General features: G+C 41.0%; 1 protein-coding gene across 1 annotated transcript in view; it reads left to right on the forward strand.

Moving 5' to 3' along the window:
- Positions 1-2,206: 2,206 nt before the first annotated feature.
- Gpdh1 (Glycerol-3-phosphate dehydrogenase 1) overlaps positions 2,207-26,736 on the forward strand; it is an 84,000-nt gene continuing 59,470 nt past the window's right edge. Inside the window, exons 1-2 of the mRNA XM_019059552.2 lie at positions 2,207-2,608; positions 15,343-15,520. Coding sequence (XP_018915097.1) covers positions 2,562-2,608; positions 15,343-15,520 — 225 coding nt within the window. The 5' untranslated portion in view covers positions 2,207-2,561. The remainder of the gene's footprint in view (positions 2,609-15,342; positions 15,521-26,736) is intronic.

Consider the following 26,736-nt stretch of genomic DNA (forward strand, 5'->3'; position numbering starts at 1 on the left):
TTTATGTGTTTTTGCAGCTGAAAATGAGCTGGTAGCAGCTCGAAACGTCCTGCCTTTAAGTGTTTCAATAATTTTTAGCCTTGTTTACCCGTATTTTAATTAATTCTCCTTCTTTATTCGTATAATCGGGCTATGTTTTTGTGCTTTATCGGTGGAAATAAACAAATCAGAGTTCATCAGTATACTGAGTAGATAACATTATTGAAAAAATTTGCAGATTATAATATATCATATTTTTGAAGTTTAAAGCCTTAGAAACCGAAAATTAAAGCAAAATCCCTCCAAAATGAGACTTTTGGTTCCTAGTTTTGAATTCCCGCCAGGCCCCCATGAGAGAAGTTAATTGCTACCAACTGTTGTAAGAATATTGAAACAGAATACTTAGCATAACAGTACTTGATAAAATCTTATTTGATCAAAAACCATTATTACACATTACTATTTATACTTTTTTCAAGCTTTATAATCAGATTCAATAGGAAATTTCTCTCGATCCGGTCAAGTTCTTTCACTACTGGTAGTGCCATCAATTTTCTAAAGTTGCCTAACCTGTAAGCAAAATTACTCACGCTTCTGAAGCATTGGCTAGATTGGATGTTAGCGATCTGGACTAATCTGTGTCGTAACTCTGGGTATAAAGGGACTCTAGACCGAGGAATTTCGGGTTCGACAAGGAACAAACGGAATGAGAGAAGGAACGGAGAAAGGAATTTAAGAATGAGCCGATCAAAGATTACGAAAAACGTTCAATTTGTGTTATCTTTATTCCCGTTTGTGACTCCATGAGGGGTGTTGTCTGGACTCTCAGTAAAAGGACTCATGGAACGCCGTTAGTGTCAAAACCCTTTTCTTGCGTGCGCGGAATTTTTTCTGGCGCGCGGAATATTTTTCCGGCGCGCGGAAAGAAAAAACCCGTTTTCGATGAAAATCTCTGAATTTCCGGATTCCGCGCCGGTTTTCGATATACTTGCGCCGTTTGTGTCAAAACTATTTTTGTCGGCGCGCCGCTTCAAATCTGTTCCGCGCGCGGAATTTTCGATGTATCGATTCCTGCTCGCCGTTTGTGTCAAAACTATTTTTGCCGGCGCGCCGCTTCAAACCTGTTCCACGCGCGGAATTTTCGATATATCGATTCCTGCTCGCCGTTTGTGTCAAAACTATTTATTCCGGCGCGGCGCTCCAAATCTGTTCCGCGCGCAGGATTTTCGATATATCGAAAAAGTGGCGCGCGGAATTATTTTCTGGTGCAGCGCCGGAAAAAACAGTTTTGACACGATCGGCGAGCAGGAATCGATATATCGAAAATTCCGCGCGCGGAACAGATTTGAAGCGGCGCGCCGACAAAAATAGTTTTGACACAAACGGCGCAAGTATATCGAAAACCGGCGCGGAATCCGGAAATTCAGAGATTTTCATCGAAAACGGGTTTTTTCTTTCCGCGCGCCGGAAAAATATTCCGCGCGCCAGAAAAAATTCCGCGCGCGCAAGAAAAGGGTTTTGACACTAACGGCGTTCCATGAGTCCTTTTACTGAGAGTCCAGACAACACCCCTCATGGAGTCACAAACGGGAATAAAGATAACACAAATTGAACGTTTTTCGTAATCTTTGATCGGCTCATTCTTAAATTCCTTTCTCCGTTCCTTCTCTCATTCCGTTTGTTCCTTGTCGAACCCGAAATTCCTCGGTCCATTCCAGATTATAATCTTTGCAATTGGTGAAAATGCAATCTTTATTCCCGTTTGTGACACTGTGAAGGCCTAAAATCCGGTTAACCAATCAGAAATGGATTCGCATTGTCTTGACTCTTGAAGAAAAGAGTTTTGACAAACTAGGCTTCACTTTTTCCCCGTGCTTTTAGATACGAGCCGCCAACGTCTTTATGTCTTTGGTGGACTCTCAGGATAGTGTGGGATATCCCCTCCATTTTGGCCTCAACTTGAGAGCTATTTTTGAGCTTGGGAGATGATTGAGAGAAAACCAGTGACACCATCGTGTTTCTCGCGAACTTTTACATAAGATTCAACAGTAGTCAAATCGCAAATTCCTCACACATATGCATGCAACATTGGCAGAAATGCTTCCATTTGCAGTTAGTTGCGAGAATCTTACGCGAGGTCGCAGCACTAGTAACTGATTCCGGATTTTTACATTGGCCTACGGGAGTCCAGGATATGTCAGTATGGCCTATGGTGTTGATACGTTTCTATTATTATGCTTCTGTAAATTGTTCGTGTTATCATCTGTGCCGGTCTGTGATCTCGTTTTGGTTGTGATAAGAAATATTTTGAATCAGTATTCAATACACCTCACGAAGTTATCTTGACATGACGACCAAGGTCAGTTGAGATAACCAAGGCCGAGTCGAGTCGGTCTCATGTGTTAGATCTTTCAGCTTGTCTCGGCGTAATCATTTTACGAGCGTTTCACTGATTTTCGCCAGCTCGGTTTGCATCGTATTTACTTAGAAGACATTTCGTCGCGATCATTCACACTGTCTTGCTCTTCGAGTGAAGCGTAGAATCGCTGTCCTTCTCGCCACTTCAGTTCGATCTCGTGGAAATGGCTTCTCAGAAGAAAAAAGTCGCTATTCTCGGCTCTGGAAACTGGTAAGCTCACAATTATCTGTTGAAGTCTAGTGATTTGAATTTCCGCTTAGTGTGAGGGTGAGGGATACACTCCTGGTGATCTTTCATCAAATTCTCTCTTTGATGCTTCGTTAAAATTTGTCGGCAGTATTTAGAGATAAGATTAAAGCACAAGATAACTAAATTAAAGTGTAAAAATGTCATCTATACTATAAGCTTCAAGACCTCCTAATTTTGCGAAACTGGTGACGCTTAGTTCCAGCGTTTTACCGGGCCGATTTTCATGATTTTTGCGGCTATCGACGGACAATTGTCTCTAGATAAGCCAACTCTTTTCAGATTTTCAAAATATGGCCCAGGTTTTTTTATATTACGTGGTAAAGTTGCGAATTCTCCCATTTAAACAATGTAAATTTATACTTTTTGTCATAGTTCGTTTGAGCGTTCTACCGGGCCGATTTTCATGTTTTTTGCGTAAATCGACAGGTAATAGGCCCTAGATGAGCCCGCTGTAATCAGATTTTGGAAAAAGGATCCAGATTTTTTTAAAATCACGTTATAAAAGTGAGTGAGTTTACAGAATGCTCCGGTACTGCTACAGCTATGCGCGGGAGGATGCGCAGTGGTCGAGGAGGTGGCGCAGTAGCTGTGTAGCCTGCGCATCAGCTCTACACTTATCTACACAAGATTCGCGTCAACACCTTCACGTCTAGCGGTGGCCGAGTCGTCTAAGACGTCGTCGAATGCATCCACCATGAATACTGTGTGGGTTCGATTCCTGACTCATGAGAATCTTGATTATTACCTACCTGACTATCATTGTTCATTGTTTTACTGCAACAATTCATCAAGCAGTCATTCCAAAACGCGTCCTTTTAATTTTAAAGTAATTTTAAGTAAAGTTTAAAATTAAAGTATACCTTATATCGTAATTTTTTAGGGGAAAAATAAAACTAACACTGATAGGAGGGTAAAAATAGGGCCGCGAAGCGGCCCATTGATGGCGCGGAGCGCCTTCAGGGGGTTGGGCCGCGTAGCGGCCAGGGGGCGTAGCCCCCTAGTTGCTCATATTGAGGGAGCAATACTCCTGATGTCTCAGAAATTGTCGTATAGTTATTCTACCACCAGGAATTGTCATAACTAACTTAATACTGTTCCAAGTTTTAAGTTTCAAATCATCACTTTGAGTAGGAATGGATTCTGGGTATTCATAGGTATGTATCAAGAAAGGTTTATGACCAACTTGGCCTCTTTATTACAGTCTACTTTCGATAATTTTAACCTCGATAATTTGAAAACCATGTTAATGCGGAGTAAAGTGGTAGTCGTTTGAGGAAACCTCCGTATTGAAAACGAAATTAATGTATCTTAGTCCCCTCATGGCAAAAGGAGATGTTGCATGTTTGAGGAATTTACGATTTGACAATTAATTCTCATGTATAAGTTCCTGAGAGACACGATGGTGCCACTGGATTTCCCTGAAATCAACTCTCAAGCTCAAAAAAATCTCTCCAAATGGAGGGGATATCCCACGCTAACCTGAGAGCCCGCCTCTACATCAAGACGATCTGTCCATGCAAAGATAGGGAGCAAATACATTGATAGGGCTGCCACTGTATTTGGGGACTCGAAAACTGAAAACCTGGCATCCCTGCTGATGTATTTGCTCCCTATCTTTGCATGGAGAGTTTTTCTTGATGTAGAGGTGGACTCTCAGGATAGCATGGGATATCCCCTCCATTTTGACCTCATCTTGAGAGCTTTTTTTTAGCTTGGGAGTTTATTTCAGAGAAAACCAGTGGCACCATCGTATTTCTTGCGAACTTTTACATAAGAATCAATAGTCAAATTGCAAATTCCTCACACATGCAACATCTCCATTTCATAGGTAGTTTTGGTTGGGACAGTTTGATATCTAAGTATGATGAAAAATTATGGAATGATCCGCCAAATATTTTTTCTCAGAAAGTAGATATGGGGATGGCGGTCAATTTTTCGTATGATTTGACTTTTTGATAAATTTTTTGAAGAATTAGTCGCTGAGTTATACTTAATTCCGTAGGCCTCACACGTGGGACACTAAAAGGACATGAGTAAGTATTTCCTTCCTGGAGAAATTTCAAAAACTCCGGAACTCAAAGGGAAAAAACTAGAAAAAATATAACAACGGTGTAAGTCTGCAATCACATAACTCGTTTGCGGTGTCTGAAAATCTCCGCCTCTTTATTTTTTAAAGGGGAACAAATTGACATCATTTCTTAAAGTTTTAGCAGAATTTTCTTCCCGCAGAGAAGAAAAATCACGGCAATCTGAAAGAATTGCTTTTGAGTAGTTTTCTGTTTCAAAAATAAAGTATGACAGGAAGTCTGCGACTGACACCGTCGATATGTCAAAACCGAAGACACACTTTGCTCCTATGCTGTTAATTTCTTTATTTTTTCCTTTGAAAATTAAAAATAAAAGAACAAAATTGATTGTTTTGGTTGGGACAGCAAAGATGGACATAGGTTGAATGGCGTAGCATGATTTGTTGGCTATGTCTTATCTCTGCTTTGTCGTGCCTTTGTGAGGTGGAATGGATGACTACTGTCAAAAACTCAAGAGGTGCCTTTAGGTTGTTTAGAATTCCACCCGACAAAGGCATGACAAAGTAGAGATAAGACATAGCCGACCAATCACGCCCTGCTGTTTAACCTATGTCATCTATGTCCGCCCAACAAACACAAAATTTCAGTAATCGGGCTGATCACTGAAATTTTGTGTTTGTTGATATCTTGCCAAAGATAATTAATTACTAATCATTTAATTAAAAACCCAAGAAAAGGAGGAAACCCAGAAATTCTTAAGCCACAGAAAAAAATTAGAATTTTTTTATTAAAGTTTAAAGAGTTAAACTTGAATTGGTTGATATAAAAGATATTATGTTTAGCCAATATATTAATTAACCATCAAAGTATAATTTTTTAACTTGCAAAATAAAGGAAAAATAGATTTAATCTAATTCTTATACTATAAATTAGTCAACAGATATTAATTATAGAGCTGTAACCTATTATTTTTTGCCTGCTGGCCCTATGACCAAGAGGTCGCGGGTTTGACTCCTGGCTAGGTGACCTGAGTTTGATGGTCTTGGACAATGGCTACCTGGGGCTGGGGTAATAAGCGTGGGATTATAGCCAATAGGCTATTTGAAACTTGTGAAAAAAAAATAAAATAATATTAAATTAAGCATAATGATAGTAAAAAAATGACAAACTCATGGGGCTGAAGACTTCTTTCGAATATCAATATCTTCTCATTTCACTAGTTTTGATTACGGACTTGTTTAACATGGTTACCAGTCCCATTACAATCCACGCATGAGTATATTTTTCCAATTTAAATAACAATAAACACAGTTTAAACCAAACATTTAGGTGTTAGGCGTGGAACTTATTCCTGACTAATAATTTTCTTTCCCAAAGTATTCCAGCTTTTTCACTTGCAGATGGGTAATAGTGGCTGTATAGTAAAAAAACGAAAGTATTGTTAAGGTGATTTATCACAGTTTCTAGCATTGTTGAACCGGCATGCGATATAACCTGGAAGAAAACCTTGCTCTCAATATAGAAATTGGTTACGGTATTAAGTGCGAGGTTTTTTTCCAAATAGAATTTTGCTTTCATTTCTCAGAATTTTGCAAACTCTTTGGTCTAAAGTGATTCTTTAGGTTCATGTGTAGTGAGGTGGTTCTTATTTTTCGACTTTTTGAAAATCAAATGTATGATCCCCCCTCGCTAATCTAATGTCCGCTTTATCATGGAATTGCCGCTTAGTTATTCAAATTTGTCAAGGGCTACCTGGCTAGAGAGTACCTCTACAATTCGAATTTTTGGGTCCGGACAGCTCTGTTTTTCAAGCTCTGGATCCAACTAGGTACTCTATGTTTCGAGAAGCACATGAATTTTTCGCGCAGAAGATACATCTTAAATCAAATCATGAAAGATAAAAAACAGGGAAGATATGAAGCCGACGTATAAATTACGTGAGGATGTCCTCTTTTCTTTTAGAACAAACGTCTTCTTTTTGCTCTCGTTTTAGGCTCGGCCTGTCCTCTTCTTTAATTTGTGGATATGTCAACCGTAATTAAATGAAACTCTTTAAGGAGATTTGTCAAGTTTTATGACATGGTCGATCTGGCCTGCGACAAATCCCATATATTATGTAAAAAATATGGGTAGACTTTGAATTTCTAGCCCAAAAAGGCCCAAAAAACCCTGCGCATTAGGGTGGTTCTTAGTTTTCGACTTTTCGAAAATCAAATGTAGTAACTCTCCCCCCCCCCCCCTAAAGTTGTCTTTTGGTGTGAAATGAACGTACAAAAAATTTCAGCCGGATTGGATTATTCTGAGTAGTGCCGTCGGGGCCGAAAAGTCTCCAAGCGGGAACTTTAAATAGACAATTACATTTTTCCGTCATTTTCGCGAATTTCCCCCCTCCCCACCCTTTAAAATGTAGCTACGGCTTTGTAATTTCTGAGGTAACACACTATCTAGGGGTTCTTATGAGAAAAAAAATTCAAGTTACCTCATCACTTTCAGAATGCCCTTTTCTACCCCTCAAAGAAGCCTCATCGTGCGATTTCGCCGATTTTTCGTAACATTCCACTCGCGGCACGGTTTGCCTGAACGAGTTTAAAGAACCCCGCACAGAGCATGGGCTCAGCGGCTCTCTATGAAAGTTGATGAAACTTTAATAGATTGTTATAAAGTTCATAATTAAGGGAAAGCCAAAAAATTAGCTCACTTTTACGAGTAGAAGCTGAGATTATTCGCGATTGAACCCGGACTATTTTCTGTGCGGCGGAGGTAAATGGGCGCTCCGCGTCGCTGTCGCCTTACCTTGCTCGAGCACTTCGGCCAGGAAACCCCCTCTCCCCACCAGGTAGCGACGATGTCGCATTGTTTACACTCACAAGGGGAACTTACGGACCTGCCGCCTCCGATTGGGCTGAATTTTTTTTTACATACTCTATGGACCAATTCTAGAGGTTAAGTTAAGCCGTTTTCCCGAATGCGCAATAGGAAGGACGTAAAAAATTCCCAAAAGTTGCGTTTTCGGCGTGTGATTTGGTCGTGCAACGCTTGGCAACACTGAAGCAGCCTCATGTACCGCTTTATCCACCCGGTGGCTTCAGCGGAGTCCGGAGCCCTACTGCACACGTACTGGTTCCATGATAGTGATGTCCCGGGTTCGATCCTCGACTTTTTATTTTCCACATGATCACGTAACATTTTATTTTTAATTCTTCATCCGCATTTATAAATCAAGCAGTTCCGATCACTATCCCCCCCTCATTTTACGTACATTTTCCCCCGATATTTATTCACATTGGCCACATATAATCGTATGAAACTTCATTGATATAAATTAATGAATTAAAAAGCAAAGGGCTAAAATAATGTGTTTCTTGGTGACCCTTGCGTGCACATGGGTTTGGGGTTGCTTTTCGATTTATTTACACATTACATATTTTTCCAGGAAAACATTGGGAGATACTGTAGTAACAAATAAGGTTTTCTTTTGCTTTTTAATTCATTAATTTATATCAATGAAGTTCCATACGATTATATGTGGCCAGTGTGAATAAATATCGGGGGAAAATGTACGTAAAATGAGGGGGGGATAGTGATCGGAACTGCTTGATTTATAAATGCGGATGAAGAATTAAAAATAAAATGTTACGTGATCATGCGGAAAATAAAAAGTCGAGGATCGAACCCGGGACACCACTATCATGGAACCAGTACGTGTGCAGTAGGGCTCCGGACTCCGCTGAAACCTTCAGGCGGATAAAGCGGTACAAGAGGCTGCTTCAGTGTTGCCACGCGCCGCACGACCAAATCACACGCCGAAAACGCAAGTTTTGGGAATTTTTAACGCCCTTCCTATTGCGTATTCGGGAAAACGGCTCAACTTAACCTCTAGAATTGGTCCATAGAGTCTGTAAAAAAAAATTCAGCCCAATCGGAGGCGGCAGGTCCGTAAGTTCCCCTTGTGAGTGTAAACAATGCGACATCGTAGCTACCTGGTGGGGAGAGGGGGTTTCCTGGCCGAAGTGCTCGAGCAAGATAAGGCGACGGCGACGCGGAGCGCCCATTTACCTCCGCCGCACAGAAAATAGTCCGGGTTCAATCGCGAATATCTCAGCTTCTACTCGTAAAAGTGAGCTAATTTTTTGGCTTTCCCTTAATTATGAACTTTATAACAATCTATTAAAGTTTCATCAACTTTCATAGAGAGCCGCTGAGCCCATGCTCTGTGCGGGGTTCTTTGTTGACCAATCAGAAGCAAAAACGCTTCAGATCCATGAAGTAGAGTGTCTACCGAGTCATTTAAGCCGAAAAGAAAATCATTCTGTCAAGCTCCTAGAAAATAAAGTCGACTTAAAAGGATTTTAGGGCTAAGAGGGGCAACTTACCAATGGTCAGTACCGTTATACAGGGTTATTCATAAGTCCAGCACCTCTTGCAATGAAGGGGGGTGGCCGTGCATTTAAAATTTTTGAGTTGTACCCCGCCCCCCTTCCCCTGAGGGGTCAAATACTAGAAAGTATCTAAAAAAGTTCCCCTCTCAATATGAGGGAAAACGTCACAAACCGCAAATCGATATCTTAATCAGAACTAAAGTTATGACCAGTGGTGCGTGACTTCTGAATAACCCTGTATCACTGAAAATAAAGGACCCCGCACACCTCTTATGGGAAAGTGCACCATGAAGGATTCTTAATTTATTTATGGCTTTCGATTCTCCTCAAAATGCCGATCAAAAGTTATCATTGCGCCAATTTTCTACGACGCACCGTTTTCGCAAAAAACGGCCGAGAAGATTCAATTATTCGGCGACAATGAATCAAAAAGAACAAAGCATGCGATAAAAAACGGCGCTCACAATCAGTACCGGTTTATTTGGGGGGCCCCACCAGCCCCACCCCCCGACGCGCGCGTTTTTAGTCTGTTTGTCGGGTCTCAGTTGTTCTGTCTTTTTAAGCGACCCGCGCGTCCGTCGCAGGAAGAGTGTATTTTCCGAAGGGCGGGGGGAGGACAATCTTTTGAGGTTATATGTGCGTTCACTCTGTTGGAGGAATTGATTATTCGAAGGACTTCATGTCGCCGGATTGCAATTAAAATTCCTCATGTAATGTCAGCTATGAAGACAATTCAATAAACGATGTGGTAAGCTTGAATGACGATGGCTCAATCTCCGTGACCCACTGTGCGATAACATCGCCGTCTTGTTCACCAATTTTCAGTCCGTGACCCACTGTGCAACTACATTGCTGTCTTGTCCACAAACTTTCAGTGCGTGACCCACTGTGCGGCCCTGCTCCCCTCTAGCCGCGCACCCTCTGTCTAAAACTTTCAAAGCTTGTCATTTTTAAACGGCGCGGCCGATTTCGCTCAGATTCTACATGTTTAAGAACATTAAGGTGAACCAAAACTTGTTTACAGCCAAAAGCAAAAAGTAGGTGTCCACACTATCAGACACACCGAAATACATATGCCTACCCTCTTTTTGGCGCACAAAACGGAAAAATAACATTTGCATTGTGTAAAAGAGAGGATTTTTCGTACCCGTAGACTATATTCTTTACTTATACACATCAATGATTTTGTTACGTGTAACGAATTTGCAAACATTATATTCAAAACTAGGGGGCTACGCCCCCTGGCCGCTACGCGGCCCAATCCCCTGAAGGCGCTCCGCGTCATCAATGGGCCGCTTCGCGGCCCTATTTTTACCTTCTATCAGTGTTAGTTTTATTTTTCCCCTAAAAAATTACGATATGAGGCATACTTTACTTTCAGAATGAAATAATTTGTGGTTTCAATGATTAAAGAATTTTTTTTTTTTTTTTTTTTGAAGTCAAAAGGACGCGTTTTGGAATGACTTCTTGATGAAATATTGCAGTAAAACAACGAAAAATGATAATCAGGTAATAATTAAGATAGTCAGGAGTGGGGGATCGAACCCACATCGAGACTTAGGTGGACGCATCCGACGTCGTAGACGACTCGGCCACCGGTCGTCTTAGGGTAATCGGCGGGAATCTTGTGTAGATATGTATAGAGCTGATGCGCAGGCTACGCACCTACTGCGCAACCTCCTCGACCACTGCGCATCCTCCCGCGCATAGCGGTAGCAGTCCCGGAGCATTCTGTAAATTCCTTCTCTTTTATAACGTGATTTTAAAAAAACCTGAGTCCCTTTTCCAAAATCTGATTAAAGCGGGCTCATCTAGGGCCTATTACCTGTCGATTTACGCAAAAATCATGGAAATCGGCCGAGTAGAATGCTCAAACGAACTATGACAAAACACAAATATTTACATTGTTTAAATGGGAGAATTCGCAACTTTACCACGTAATATAAAAAAACCTGGGCCATATTTTGAAAATCTAAAAAGAGTTGGCTTATCTAGAGACAATTGCCCGTCGATAGCCGCAAAAATCATGAAAATCGGCCCGGTAGAACGCTGGAACTAAGCGTCACCAGTTACGCAAAATTAGGAGGTCTTGGAGCTTATACATATTGATACGCGGTGTACCGATGAAATTGTCAGGAGACGTGTAGCATTCCTGCGATCAGTAAACAGACATTTCTGGGCTGAGTCGCAAAATTTTCCCCCAAACATTTTACATTTTTGCCGTGTCCATGACTGCAAAATTTTCTGAGTAGGTGTAAGTAGTACATTTTCTCCAAAAGGAAGTGTGGGTTGCGAAATTTCATAAGCGTTGCAAATTACGTGGTATGCGTATCCGCTTCACTTATTTTCTTGACATTCTGGACAACATCCGGAGTCAGCGGAGTACATAACATACTCGAAAATTCATCATTGTATGAAAGGAAAGGTAACCTCTACCGTTCTCACTATCTGAGCGGCAGCCATGTTGGCCACCATTTTGGTTCTTTGAGAACTTCTGTGGGCCTGTTTGGGTATTTGGATCTCGTTTGTGGAATTTACGACCCAAAAAAACCCACGCAGGGACACCTCACTCGACGATCCGAGACTCAACAAAATATTTCACCCCGCAACCGCAGCCATTTGGCCGCCATATTGGAATCTTTGGGCTTCAATAGACCTGTAGTGAAATTCCGACCTCATTGGTGAAATGTACGACCCAAAATACCCTATGAAAGATATCTTATTCGGCACTTTTACGCAACTCTCGGAGGTTTGACCCTATCGTGGAAATTTTTGCGGCCATCTTGGATTTTGGACATCCCTTTGAGCCGGAGACAATTTTAGACCTCAAATTCGGATTCTACGACCAAAATTACATGGTGATAGACCCCAGACACGACATCAAAAACAAATTCCCAACATCTTCAACCCCCAACCCCCCATTTAGGCCGCCATCTTGAATTGGAGGGGTTGGACGCAAAATTGAGCTTGACAAAATCAAAATTATTTTTCTACACATCGAAAAGAAGAGATTATAGACCGTGGGCTAGCAAGGGGCAACCCTCCCCCCCCCCCCCCCGTGGGAATTTTGAAGATGGTGATTTTCTTGAAGCTCTCGACTAGTAGAATAAGATTTTTTTTGTCTACGCGAATTCTATCGTGTTGGGGGGGGGGGAGTAAGCCCCCCCTAAACCCCCCAAAATTGTTCAGAATTCCGACACTTCCGCGAATTTTCCCATTTTTCTCGAAAAGGCTTGATTTTAGGGCAAAACTCCACATAACCATTCTAAAAGCTCGTGAAATTTTGGTGTAGAAAAGTCTTTAGTGACTTTCGCCATTACCCGCGGTCTCCCAAAATGGGGAGGCTCAAAAAGTTAAAAAATCTCAAATTTCCGCGAAAATGACCGTGTCGCCGCGATTTCTCGCCAATAACGCGGAGAAGGTTGGTAATATCGTAAAATTGTTTATCCCTAAAATGATGGAGCATTAATTTTTCATACGAGGGGCAGCCTAACCCCTCGTGTGGGGGGAGGGGGGTCCCCCCAGCAGCACCCACCCTATAAAAACCGTCAAGATTGGCCGCTTCCTTGAAGTAGCGTTATGCGCAAAAATGGGCGGCAAAATGAAAACAAGTGGCGTTTGTTCTGAGAGAACATCAGAGTGACTTTTTGTGGGAGGTGATAGGGGGGAGTGAGGTACACCTTCCTCCCTCCCCCTCCCCCTAAAAAATAATCACGAAAAACGTTAATTAAACGCGAAAATTCCACTTTGTACGACGACTTTCAGGGTTTGTCATTAACACGCTTACACTAACATAATTTAACGAGGGGGGGAGGGGAGAAGGGTTTATCCTCCCCCCTCCTCTTCCACCCCCTCCCCCTCACCCAAAAAAATAATCACGAAAAAATGTAAATAAACGCGAAAATTCCATACTCTAAAAGGCGACTTTCAGGGCGTGTCATTGTCACGCTCACAGAGTGAGTCACTGAAAGTTAGGGAAAAAATTAATAATAAGCTGATTTTTGGCATAGTAAGTCCTTACGACCCCATGAGTCCCCCCAGAAAAGTCCTCATTAATAGCATGACGGTTTTGGAATGTGGAGGGGGGGTGTAAGTGTCCCAAAATCGCTTTGCCGGCCAAAACACGAGAGTGGTTGGTCGTTGCACCACGAATAGCAAAATGTTCTGAATCCTCGTAAAATTTTGGAGCGATATACCTCTCCTCTCTATCGTTTTTCCACAGCCCTCGGTGCTCTCCCCCCCCCCCCCCCCCTCCAATTGCGAGAATATCATTTCGAGGCATATTTTTGACGATAATTCTGCAGAGTAAGTGGCCTGTTCAACGATAAATGCTGCTTCATAATTCATGTCACTCTGAGCTGTTGGTACGATTTAATGTCAGCCCATTGACAACATTCTGGCGCCGAAGGCCATAAGTGGCGGGAAGAACCCCCGAACATCAGTAGAAATTGTAATCGTGAAGAAGGGGTGTTCAACCATGTTTCTCAAAACTGATCATGAAGACTTGAATCTCTTTGAAAATGATTTAGGATTCAAAGCACAGGCTAAGTGAAAAAATAAACCAAGGGCGGGGGAGGGGAGCTGTCACCTGCAAAGTAAAGCTAACTCCCCCCCCCCCCCAACCAGTCAAGAATACCCCCGCCCTTAGCAATACTTATAGGGTGAGTAAAACGGTGAGCGTAGATTATGATCGAAGGAAATAATGGAGTATAATCTTGGTCGTAAATATTTTGACTTGGAACTGAGACCTAAAGTTTTCGCAAAATGTTTTCTAAATTGATCAACCCTTCGGCCAGCTACTCCGAACGTTTTAATTACAAGTCCAAGTCAAAATATTTAGGACCAAGATTATACTCCATTATTTCCTTCGATCATAATCGACGCTCACCGTTTTACTCGCCTTATAAGTATTGCTAAGGGTGGGGGTATTCTTGACTGGGGGGGGGGGGGTTAGCTTCACTTTGCAGGTGACAGCTCCCCTCCCCCGCTCTTGGTTTATTTTTTCACCTAGCCTATGCTTTGAATCCTAAATCATTTTCATAGAGATTCAAGTCTGCATGATCAGTTTTGAGAAACACGGTTGAACACCCCTTCTTCACGATTACATTTTCTACTGATGTTCTTGGGTTCTTCCGGCCCCTTATGGACTTCGGCGCCAGAATATTGTCAATGGGCTGACATTACATCGTAACAACAGCTCAGAGTGACATGAATTATGAAGCAGCATTTATCGTTGAACAGGCCCTGATCAAACTTACTCTGAAGAATTCTCCGAATGGGTCGCTTCCTGCCACCGAAAATATCTCCGATTCGGTAGCTTTCTGCTATAATGAGACATTTCTGAAAGAGTATGAACAAAATGGACATGATCAATTTAAAATTACATTTCTAATTTTTACGGGACAACTCATTTTTCTACGAATTTCGAAAACGGTTAAATATTTTACATTAAAAATTTTGAACGGTTTTTAGCAAATCTCGAAAAAATCTGCAAAATATTTCAAAAGAAAGTTTGCAACTATTCCGGGATAAAGCAATAAATCGTCAAATGAATTATGCTGTTATTATGGTGTCAATGGACAAAAGCAATCTCAAGACAACAAGGCCTCAGCTTCAGGAAAAACAAATCGCCGAAGAAGTCTTGGGCAATACCCGCATTGTTTCTCGTCGAATCGGCCTCAGCCGCACTTTCACAGCTCCGTCAATGCTATTAAAAAGTATTTTCAGTTCGAACTTTTTCGGGAGATATTTTCGGACGCTATCTTGGCTTTCTCGGCGATGCGCGATTTAGTGGGAATTTGAAGTACGCAACGTTGAACTCGCTTTTTGCGGGTCGATATCACCCTAAGAAGCTGGGAAATTTCCTGTAATCTGAGTGCACACTTTATTTTTTTTTTAAAAAAAAAATAACAATTAAAAATTATCAAACAATATCATTTTTTTTTGTCACCAAAGTGAATTTTTGTGGGTTTCAGCGAGCGGCAATGCGTAATTCATGAATATTCATTAGAGAAAAGGGAACAGTATGACTTTTAAGCGTTGAGTCTCACTTATAACTCACAGGGAGGAACCCAAAACGAATGAGTCTCCGTAAGACATGCGCTTGCATAATTGCCTCTTTAGAACTGGTTGTTTATATCTATCTAGTTGTGGGGACCATATTCCAAAGCTACTGCGTAACTCAAAATTTATTTTCTCACACCTTTTGGGCTAACTCGATACTATTTCGAAGAATGTAAGGTATTTTTGTCATAAAGATTTTATCTTTCTTCTTTTGTGTCATCCACAGGGGTTCAGCTATTGCCAAAATTATCGGATCCAACACAGCTCGATTAGACACGTTTGAAGACACAGTTAATATGTATGTCTTTGAGGAAATGGTTGATGGCAAGAAGTTGACAGAGATCATCAATTCTACTCATGAAAACGTCAAATACCTACCTGGACATAAATTACCAGCCAATGTGGTAGGTTAAATTGAACATTTTTCTTATAAATTCATTTTTAAGGTTAATCTTCAGCTGTAGTTCTGAAAAAATCCACCACGTCGCGCTGCTAAAATCCGACTCCGAAATCAGTGATTATTTAAATATCACAACAGATATCTTAAATTCGAAGACTCATAAGTTCTAGCAGCATACGTCTGGAATCCTTATACACAAACGCGAGCTTTGAAAGTTTAATAATAAAAGCTACAATTGGATCCCAGTTTCTCTTACGGGACATCTGTAAGTGCGAGAGAGACAGCTCATGGTGGGAGAGAGATATCTGCAACTGCTGAGAGGGATCAATCGCGATTGGTTGCATCAAGGTCATCATGCTTAACCCTACTTTTTTCTGGGATCAAATTTCAGAGCTTCAGAAGTTTCTTTTTACCTCGTTTTTAGTGTCAATAGGAAGAAGAATGGTATGGCTAGAACCTATGACTCTTCGATTTAAACAGAAGTTCCCCTAACTTTCATAAAAGCTCAAGGACTTACGTGGAGTTGTACGGACTCTAATAGCGTGGACCAAAAAATCAAAATACAGCGGTGGCGCCCCCTGCGCGGAGAAATTTCTTACTTCACGCAGCTGTAGATAAACCTTAATTCCTTTAAATTGAGTTTCTTTGATTTTTGATTTTTTTTTTTTTTTTTTTTTTTTTTTTTTTTATTTTTTTTTTATGGGTGGAAGTAGGAACTTCTTGTATGGGGGCGGGGCAGAAGGACACTTTCTGGCCCTTGAAAGGGTGCCAGGTGACTATTTACCGATTTTTCCAGTTGCGCATGCCATTGTCTCGGATTTTGGTGTTGATTGTTATTCTTATCCTGACCACAAAACAATGAACTTTCGAAAAATACTAGGCTCCAATTCTAAAGACTTTTTAAGAAATATTTATTTTAAGTTTTATGCATTTCGGAAAAGCTACATTTTACACGTCACAAAAGAGGAATGCCATCTATCACAAAAAAATGCATTACAGTCTTAATTTAAAAAAAAAATAATAATAATAATTCCGTGAAAAATGTCAACTTTTTTATTTCATGGGCCAACTGTGTAAAAGCTATTTATTTATTTATTTTATAAGTTGTACAAAATGAGCTTCTGAACTATGGTACTTGTCATGGTGTTGTAAATTATTTGGATTTTAAATTTACATAAGCCTCTGAGGTCCTGGAGGTCTTAGAGCGCACCTTCGATTAGGAAAGCACGCAGCCCCCTGAAGAAAGACGTGAAGTCAGCACTACATGAGTGTTGCTTTATGCTCCAGGGTAGAGCGTTAAAAATCTATATTGCCGAAAATTTGACATCTCGCTTATTGTCAGTGCGCTTTAATCGGATTCTTTTACTTGGGATGTTCTAATGCCTACTATTGTAATGATGATTCGGTAGGGGGTCAGAAGGCGAAATAAGTCTGTTGGAGATGACAAATTTTAGCAATCCGAAAGGAGGTTAGGATGAAAAATTTATAATTAGCAAAGATCGGGCGGCAGTGTGAGTTATGAGGAAGATTGAAAATCAATTCACATAGCTGATTTCAATAAGCTGTTTCTTCCCTCAGAAATGTGTTTTTGAACTTTTTAATGAGCTTTTTGGCCTTTTACGAAAGAACGACCCCTAAAACAATCGTTTTTTGGCTGAGTTTGGGTCCGCAGGGATTTTTCTGAAACCGAGACCAAACGATACCTTACAATACCCTAAAACTCTTGTGAAAATTTTAGCTTGAGTGTACGCATGGTTTTTGAGAAATGGTTGGGGGGGGGGCAAAGTTGCCAAATCGCCATCATTCTTGACGTCATTTTTACAGCAAGAAGACGGGATAAATGGACGAAAAAGTTACACCTTTGATGGATTTTGGCTGTAAATGTTCTTAATTGGGTCCCCGTGCAGATAGCTGTGTTCAGTTTCAAAAATTTCGGTCGCACAGCGGTCCAAAATGGGGAGACATTGTGGGCAAATCAGGACGCCTTGTCAAACTTTCAAAAAATGGAAGTAAAATTGTCGGTCTCCTGCAATGTTCATGGCCAAAAATGTTCTTATCGGTCCTCAATGCATTAAATTGTGTTCAGCTTTACAAATTTTTATCGCACAGTGGTCCAAAACGGGGGAATTAGTGGATAAATTAAGATCCTCTGTCAAATTTTTTTAAAAATGAAGTAAACTGTTGGTCCCCTGAAGAGTTCAGATCCCGGAAAAATTTATGTGCTAAATTTATTTAATTATTACTGTATGTTTGACCATATAATTTATAGAACTTTGTTATAGATTAGGTTTTGTAGCATTATTTCAATCAAATAGTCAGACTTTCAGAAATTTAAAAAAATGAGGGAAAATGGAGAAGAAAAAATTAAAAAAGATTTAAAAATCCGTAAAAGAATGTGAAAAAACAAAAAACAAAAGAAAACTTTTTTTTAAAAACATAAAAAAACCAAAAAACAAAGAAAATTAAAAAAACAAAAAGAATTCGAATAGCAAAGAAAAAGGAAAAAAAATATAATAAAACTAAGGTAAAATGAACAAAAAACTTCTTCAAAGATTAGTATCGTGACGTGGTGAAGAAACGTACCCATTATTTTTAATGCAATGTAGAAGCAAGTAATGCTGCAAAATCTAATCTATAACAAAGTTCTATAAACAATATGGTCTGACATTCAGTAATAATTAAACCACCAACCGGCCATCCAAACTAATAACGGCCTTCATACTTAGGAGCATTGTTCGCCCCTGTGTGAGAGTTTGAACCAACCCGGCACACGCTGGTGTATAGTAGTCAAATGAACTATAATAATAATATGTTGCGGAAGAGTGCGGCGAGATGAAGCACTTCAGAAGATAATAATAATTATATTATATTTATTATAAGTATATTATCTAATAAATAAAATTATACGCGGTCCGCCGTGATCTTGAACTTTTCGGCCCCGTCCCGCGGCCCCCCTGTGTCCCACGCTCCCGAGGATCGATCGGCGGGACCTCTGCGGCCGGGTCTCCGGTCCCGTCGCCGGGTTTTCTGGTCCGACCCTCTGGGGGGTTGCTGCAGCCCCTAAGGGTTTTTTCGGGCAAACCGCCGCCGTTCCCACCCCGTTCGTCCTTTCGGCTCGGGATTCGGCACGCGGGTGCCCCCGGGCGGCCGGAGCTTAAGTTCCGAGAATTACCGACTTCGACCTCTCCGGAGGGGCGCTGCGCCCCAAATGCCGTTTTTTACGACCCCCGCATGGAGTGCCCCACTTTTTACCTTCCCGTTCGTCCCCCGGGCTCCCGGTTCCATCTGCGGGTCGGCTTCGGGTCGGCGACGTTCGGTCAGGTTGGATTTCGCGATCCCTCCATTCGGGGGTGCGCTGGTGCCCTCCGATAGTTTTCGGAAAATTCGGCCTGGCTCCCCTCCTGCCGGGCCGATCGGAGCCGCGTTTGGACCGGAGGTTCTGCCCCTCGTCCCGCGTTGGGCGGTGCGAGCGCCCCCCGGGGGTCCGCAACGGGGGAGCCGCGGGAGCCCCCCCCGAGGGTACCGGGGCCGAACCAGTTTCTCAGTAGGTCACGCGGATTTTGGAGACGGAAGGCCGGATCGCTGTTGCCATGGTTATGCTATACTCATATGACTGCGCACGGTTCGAGCGCGCGGTGTCGCAAGATCTCGCTCACTGGCGGGATTGTTTTGAGCTCAGTCCGTCGGGAAACCTGAATTCGGCAGCCGCGCATCTTTTTCTTTTTTACTTTTCCTTTTTAAACTCTAGTGTGGGAAGCGTAGTGACCGGGATTTGAGGGTCGCTACGGCAGTTCAATAATGGACCACTAGACATGGTACGAATTTCAGCATTCTGATACATGTTTCTTTATCAAAATTGCACGTAAAACACGATACGCACAACGAAAATTACCAAAATCAACTCCTGACGAAGATATTTAATGATTTTTGATGCGTGAATTCAAACCACCCGCTCATGAAAACTCAATGCTCTACGTGATTCACATCGCGCGCTAAATGTTTATCATGACAGTCTCTGCGATGTAAAAATCCTCAACTTCAATCTTGACTGTTTGGCTCAGCTATAGCAAATTACTAATAGTTTGAACAACACATGGTGGAAAATGAACATTGCTCGATTGAGAAGCTTGCTGAAACCGTTGTAGTGCGCGATTTGACTCACGTAGAGCTTTGAGTTTCTTGTGAGCGGGCAGTTCAAATTCCTCGTAACCAATGTGAAATAAAAACGTTAATATCTTCTTTAGGAGTTGATTTCGGTAATTTTCGTAGTGTGAATCGGGTTCTACGTGAAATTCTGGTTAAGAAACATGTATCAGAATGCTTAAATTCGTACCTTGTCTAGTGGTCCATTTCAGTCATAAGAAGAGAAGAGGAGGAGGATTTGAATTACTCCATCGCGGGACACGGCCGATAGTCTTGAATTTTAAGTTTTTCAAAGTTTGTATGTTCTAGCGTCGCATTGCCAAAAAAAAAAAAAATTGAAATAAAACGCTGAGTCCTGCAATCTTAAGTTTCAGCAGTCGCTATTACACTGCGATTGCAATTACTTTCCAAAATAAATTAAAATGTTCCCAGCTACGTTCACTAAAATTGACCACGATTGCAATAATATTCACCAAAAGTATGCGTGCTTATAGTATTTCTTGAAAGCAATTTATTTTCAAAGCTTCTATTTCGGGCCATTAAAAAGACGTTAAGAGAGAAAAATAATTTGATTTTCATGTTTTTTTTTTTATATATTGAAGAAAAATTATCTGTACACTGGTAAAAAAAAAACACATTGGATCTAGAGTCCAGACTCTTGAAAACATCGACAAGAAACTGGACTCTTGATTCAATCAGATTTAAGCTTAAATCAAGAACGAAGCCTCTTAACTTGAGCGGATTTCCTCTTGATTTAAGCTTAAATCTGATTGAATCAAAAGTCCATTTTCTTGTCAATGTTTTCAAGAGTCTGGACTCTAGATCCAATGTCTTTTTTTCTTACCAGTGTACGGAGTGTACAAGAACCTCAAAATCATACAAAAAAATCAAATCATAAGTTGAAAAACGCTAATTCCGCGAGTTTAAATAATCGCGTCAAACACAGTTCAGACACCGGAAAACGCATGTTAACGCCTACATTACTGAAGGAATATTTCACGCATTGTGGGTTCACCAAAGGTGCGTGCTGGGGTTGAGAATTTGTAATTTGTCGTTGTAGGGCCTACCGCGAGGTACACAGTGTCCTATAGGATTTTGTACTCTTCGACTTAGTAACACATTTTTTGTTTCAAGCCTCCATCTGACAGTCCATCGCAAATATTTCACTATCCTATTCCACTCCTCGATCCGAGAAATCTTTGTTTTGCAATTTTGTCTTTTCAGTTTGCTGATCAAAAGCATCAAGCATTGATTAAATGGGAAGCATACAAGAAAGTTTCGCGAATGACAATTTATCCATTCCAAATATTCTTCAATGTAGCGCAAAAATAGCGCAAGTGATCGAGTTATTAACGAGATACATACTTACTGGGAACAATGGTTGATTTTTAATTTTTTAGATTTGCCTGAAATTCTTCAACTCACCTCGGATGGATTTATGAACGCTGATAACGAACATCACGTCCGTTTTTCTGGGTTAGGTGTTAGGTCAATGTTTCCCGCAAAAATAGGAATTTTCCCTACAAATCTATCTTTTCCAGAGAAGTATCAATGTTCCGAAAAATCGGTGCACGATGGAAATAGCTAAATCCGTGTTCGGATTCTGCAGCCAAAATCACACAGGGAATTTAGTATTGCATGCCTATTGGACCGTCGACCAGTGCCAGTGCCAGTGCCAGGACCAGTGCTCCTGTTCGCCCATATAACACCATGTATAACTCATCCGATATTTTTGCGCCGGAAAGGAAATAAGGGAAAAAAAATTTCTCAGGTAACTAGTGGTTAGTCCTCATTCAATTTTTGCCTCTGAATCAGAAAATGATCTTATTTTTCATCTAAAATCTACCAAATTTTTGAATAATAGATTTTTCAGCTCAAAATATCTTCTCTTTTTGGGATATTGATTTTTCCTTTATTGGGATATTGATTTTTTTGAGGCTTTAGAAGAGATCGAGGATCATTTTCGGCTGCAGCGTCAAGAATTGAGTGGGAATAACTCCACTTGTAGCGTGAGAAATAAAATTTTCCTCTCCTCTCCGACGCATAACAATCGGATGAGATTTACATGGCGTTATAAGGGCGGAAAGGAGCACTAGTCCGAAAAAATATTGATGTTAGAAACAGAGAGGAACTTGAATAAGCATGCGTTAAAATGGCTCTTGTGTAATTTTGGCAGCTGAATCCGAAAATCACCGTATTTTTTCTCCTGTCATTCAGTCTGCATAAACTTCTACGTGCGAAGCACGTACGGGTCGCTAGTATTTAATATATTCCTCACAGACGGAATGACTCTCCAAAACCAGAGTCATTCTGTTTGTGATCGGAGCCACTGGAGCAGTTTCCAAAGACTGGACTAAACTGAAGAACGAAATCCCTGGGAGGCATTTGCTAGTATTAGCCCGGAAGTCTGCTGTGTTAGGCACTGGCCGAAGGAACGTGGCGGGAGGGATGGCTGAGAGCGTAGAGGGGGGGGGGGGGGTACTTAGCGACGGGCAAGCAGGCAGCGACCGGACGATTGTTCGCAACAGCTGAACTTTACTCGTTGATAAAAGTACCTAAGAGAACTTGAGAGAATTGAAAAAACAATTACAGCCTGCAAATCTACAGCTCAGGGGCTTTCATTTAAAAAAAAAAGATCAGGAAAATCGGTCCGGTGGTTCTCTAAAAGTTAACGTCCAAAGATTCGGAACTTTGTGTTTTAATATATAGGATAATGAGGTCATCTAAGGATAAGAACCTCTAGGCAGGCGTCTTTCAGACAACCTCCCTGCCTTGGTTTCTCAAAATTGGTATTCTAGGCTGCGACGAGTCCCCCCCCCCCCCAGTGGGAGTGAGGCTACGACCAACCGACCATCCAAACTAAAAACAGCCCCTTATATGCCTTATATGTCAGTAATGGGGATGGTTCCAAAAAGTTTAGTTAAACATCTTCGAGACCTTGGAATTGAGAGTTACCTGCTTCATTCAATGCAGAAGTTTGTCGTCATAAGCATGTCAAGTATTGTCCTGTCGTTGCTTAATATCAATTAATTTTTTAATTTTACTTTAAAATTTAATGTTTTTATTTTTTAATTTTACTTTAAAATGAAATTTACTTTTCATTCAAGCAAGATAGTGTGTATTACTGACTTTGTTGTGTTGCCTGTCAGTGGTACTTATACCGGAAGTGTTCCCTCCTCCGATTTAAAAAAAAAAAAAAAAACCCTAAAATTAAAACTCGTTCCAGCTTGCTAGGGCGAGCGAGCAGGCCATCTTGGAGAATAAATTGGGCAAAACTCTAGCAACACGCAAATTTTTCTTGGGAAACAAGCCCTAAATGCCTTCTTTTTTTGCAACAGTAACATTTGAAATTTCTGCAAATTTTTCCATAGTGTAGCAGTCAAGTTCTCCATAAAGTAGAAATTATATTTCATTCAACAGATAATCTGCTTAATGCTGCATTGGAGTTCATTGATGTCATAACCAGGATTCTGAGTTTGATATTGAACTCCAGTTATCAGAATGTCCATGCATTAAATAGAGTGAACATTTCCACCTCTTGTTATCTTGATTTGAAAATGTTTCCATAACCGTGAATCGTTTAAGATGTAAACTTTTCCATTACCATGTATACATACATGATCATTATGATATAATGAATAGTTTATTCCTTTCTCAAATCTTGCATAGTTCGGGCTGTGAATGTTCCTTAAAGTAGATAATAATGGAAGGGAAAATTTCTACTTTGATTCCTGTGTGCTATCAAATCTGTGCCTTATCACCAGCTCAATCACTGGAAACATTCCTTTCGGTCATGCTTGATTATATTTTCTGTCCTCTTGAAATTCCCCACGCTCTCCTCCCCTTCTTTATAAAATTGTGACATCATTCTCCTAAACATCGTCCTATCATACTACAAGCTCCCTGACGCTCCCTGACCCTCTAAATTTTAATTGATTTTTGCAGCTATCTTCAGGAGGCGGTCCCCAGATGAGCCTGCTCTACGTATAATTACATTCACCCAGCCCGCGAAGGGCGCTCTGGTTTCTCTGTGTAAATCAACAGAACTAAAATTTTTTCAGTGATAATTTTTCACATTCCTTTTTTTTTTTTTTTTTTTTTTTTAATAAAGTAAAGTAATTTGAGTTGACCACCACAGCGAACAAATTATTGCTAATATTCTATCATGAAGAGTAGGAAATACGTTATTTGTCAACCATAACGAACAGTCAGCTAATCGGGAGGGCTACTTATTTTTGAGAATATAGCCCGACAATTCTGTCTGCCCCCTTGAGAAAGAGTGCAGTTGTATTGGGGGGGGGGGGGGGTTGTCGGATAGGGAAATATTCACTAGGGCGAGTCAAGAAACATCGACTTTCGAATTTCAATATTGCACTGGGGGCAGAGTTGCGCCTGGTCATCCAACTTAAGTGTGCCGAAGCATTTTTAGGGGAAAATTTTTTTATAGGTGCCTCTTTTACAATTTGTGTCAAGATATCACATAATTCAAGCTGGTTTTTCCGATTCCATCGCGCTGTTTAGCATGATAGAAATTGGGTAGAGCCCTCATTTTTAGAGTATTAACTCATTTCTAGTAGTCCTTCAAGGTATGCTGGTTAGTTTTTGGATCAAAATATTTTTTGTGCTCCCCACATGCCCTAGGAATTGCATAGAACACGATTGCGGCTATTTGCGACTCGTATATTTCGACGATTTTTTTGATTTTCCAGGTGACTTGGCAACCACGCAGGAAGTCAGTTTTTGGTCTTAGGAACCATTTATACAGGGTGTCCCAAAAGTCCGTACCCCCCCCCCCCCCCGCGTAACTTTTGAACGGTTGGAGATAGAAAAACGAAACTTTGGGAATGTCTCTATCATAAAGGAGACCATCTTCTAGGGGGTCAAAATTTTCCCCCCCCTCAGGGGGGGGGGGGGCGCGGGGCCCCCAACTTTTTTTTTTTAAATGGTAACCCCTATCTTGTGATACATCATTAGAAAAAGCATAAAAACCTAAGAATTTTGGCGCAAACCGCAGATCAATATCTTAATGTTTGACCGAGTTATGATAGGTCAAAGGTCAAATTTGACCTATTTTCAAAAAATCATAACTCCGGTTCAAATCGTCGCAGAGGAAAAAATAAAACGGGAAAATTTACCAAATTGTAAGCACTCTTATGTAAAAATCACAGAAATCACTTCAAACTAATTATAAGGGGGGTTTTGGACCTCCAAATACGTCATTTAAAAAGTCATACGATTTTCCCGCGAAATGAGCCAATTTCCCTTTACCTACTTTGCCTCAACATTATCTTGGTAAGTTCAAAATTACTTCAACATTGCTTTTTTATGTCCCCAAATTTCGGGTAAAGTTCAAAAAACGTAATTTAAGGTGATTCAATCCAACCATTTAAATTTCGTTTTTTTTTAAAACTTTGTTCGAAATTTGGGGACATAAAAAAGCAATGTTGAAGTAATTTTGAACTTACCAAGATAATGTTGAGGCAAAGTAGGTAAAGGGAAATTGGCTCATTTCGCGGGAAAATCGTATGACTTTTTAAATGACGTATTTGGAGGTCCAAAACCCCCCTTATAATTAGTTTGAAGTGATTTCTGTGATTTTTACATAAGAGTGCTTACAATTTGGTAAATTTTCCCGTTTTATTTTTTCCTCTGCGACGATTTGAACCGGAGTTATGATTTTTTGAAAATAGGTCAAATTTGACCTTTGACCTATCATAACTCGGTCAAACATTAAGATATTGATCTGCGGTTTGCGCCAAAATTCTTAGGTTTTTATGCTTTTTCTAATGATGTATCACAAGATAAGGGTTACCATTTGAAAAAAAAGTTGGGGGCCCCGCCCCCCCCTCCTCGGGCCCGCCCCCCCCTCGGGGCCCCGCCCCCCCCTCCTCGGGGGGGGAATTTTGACCCCCCTAGAAGATGGTCTCCTTTATGATAGAGACATTCCCAAAGTTTCGTTTTTCTATCTCCAACCGTTCAAAAGTTACGAGGGGAGGGGAGGGGGGGTACGGACTTTTGGGACACCCTGTATAAGTGATCAGGGAAAAATATTAGTTTTTCGGATGCGGGCGGTTTTTTCCATTTGCAAGCTCACATTTAGGCCGAATCCCTCAATTCGGTCGAAATCGCGGCGATTTTCGCCATTTTTTTGCCCGACCAGCAGCCCGACCACACACTTTGACTTTAATCGATATTAATAGAACTCAGTTCTATCAATATCGATGGAAGTCAAAGTCTTTGGTCGGGCTGCTGCAAGCATGTCAAAAACCAGGCCTACGGGTTTCGGAGACTCTTTATATCTATATAACAAAATTAATGGCGGTCCACCGTGACCTTGAGATTCTCGGCCCCGTCCCGCGGCCCTCCCCGTGCATAAAGTCCAAGCGGGATCGTTGTTCCTGCGAAAAATTGTTTTCCGTAACCCGCCGTACATGACTCACAATCAGTTGACCACAGGAGATTACCCGGGCCTGAAGTCATGTTAGTGAAGAAAGCCTTTCCCCTCATTGATATCGCATCTTCTCCGACCGTATCTCTCACATCTTCGTTTCCCCTCATTGCAGCATGCATCAAATTGCGATTATCCGGAATATACGATCACATGCCTTATCTGATCGAATCCGAAGACTTGTCTCACTGGGTCAACAGTCGGTTAGTTTAATTTCATTTCGAAGAGGACAGAAGACCCATCGCTCTTGGCGCCCTGGCCCTGCTGATACCTATCTAGGCGCCAGTGTAAGGCGCCATGCAAGCAGGGGGGGGGGGGGGGGACAACCAGCCTTTGTGTTTGAGCTAATTGAAAATTACTTCGATTTTTCATTTCTTTATAATATTACTTTCTTTTTGAACAGTCAAAATATTCAAAACTTTTGTAACACAAGTCGTTTGTTATGGATCACTTCCTTTTATTAGGTATTGTCTTGATTATGATACGAAATTAAAAAATATTAATCACGTTTCAATCGTGTTTAATGTGCATAGTATTTTCTTTCCTTTTATTTAATACTCGTCGTCCCCCCCCCCCAAAAAAAAAGAAATATTTGATAAGGGCATAACTTGATAAGATAAAGAAACTGT

The sequence above is a fragment of the Bemisia tabaci genome, chromosome 1 (genome assembly GCF_918797505.1).
Source record: "Bemisia tabaci chromosome 1, PGI_BMITA_v3".
Lineage (NCBI taxonomy): Eukaryota > Metazoa > Arthropoda > Insecta > Hemiptera > Aleyrodidae > Bemisia > Bemisia tabaci.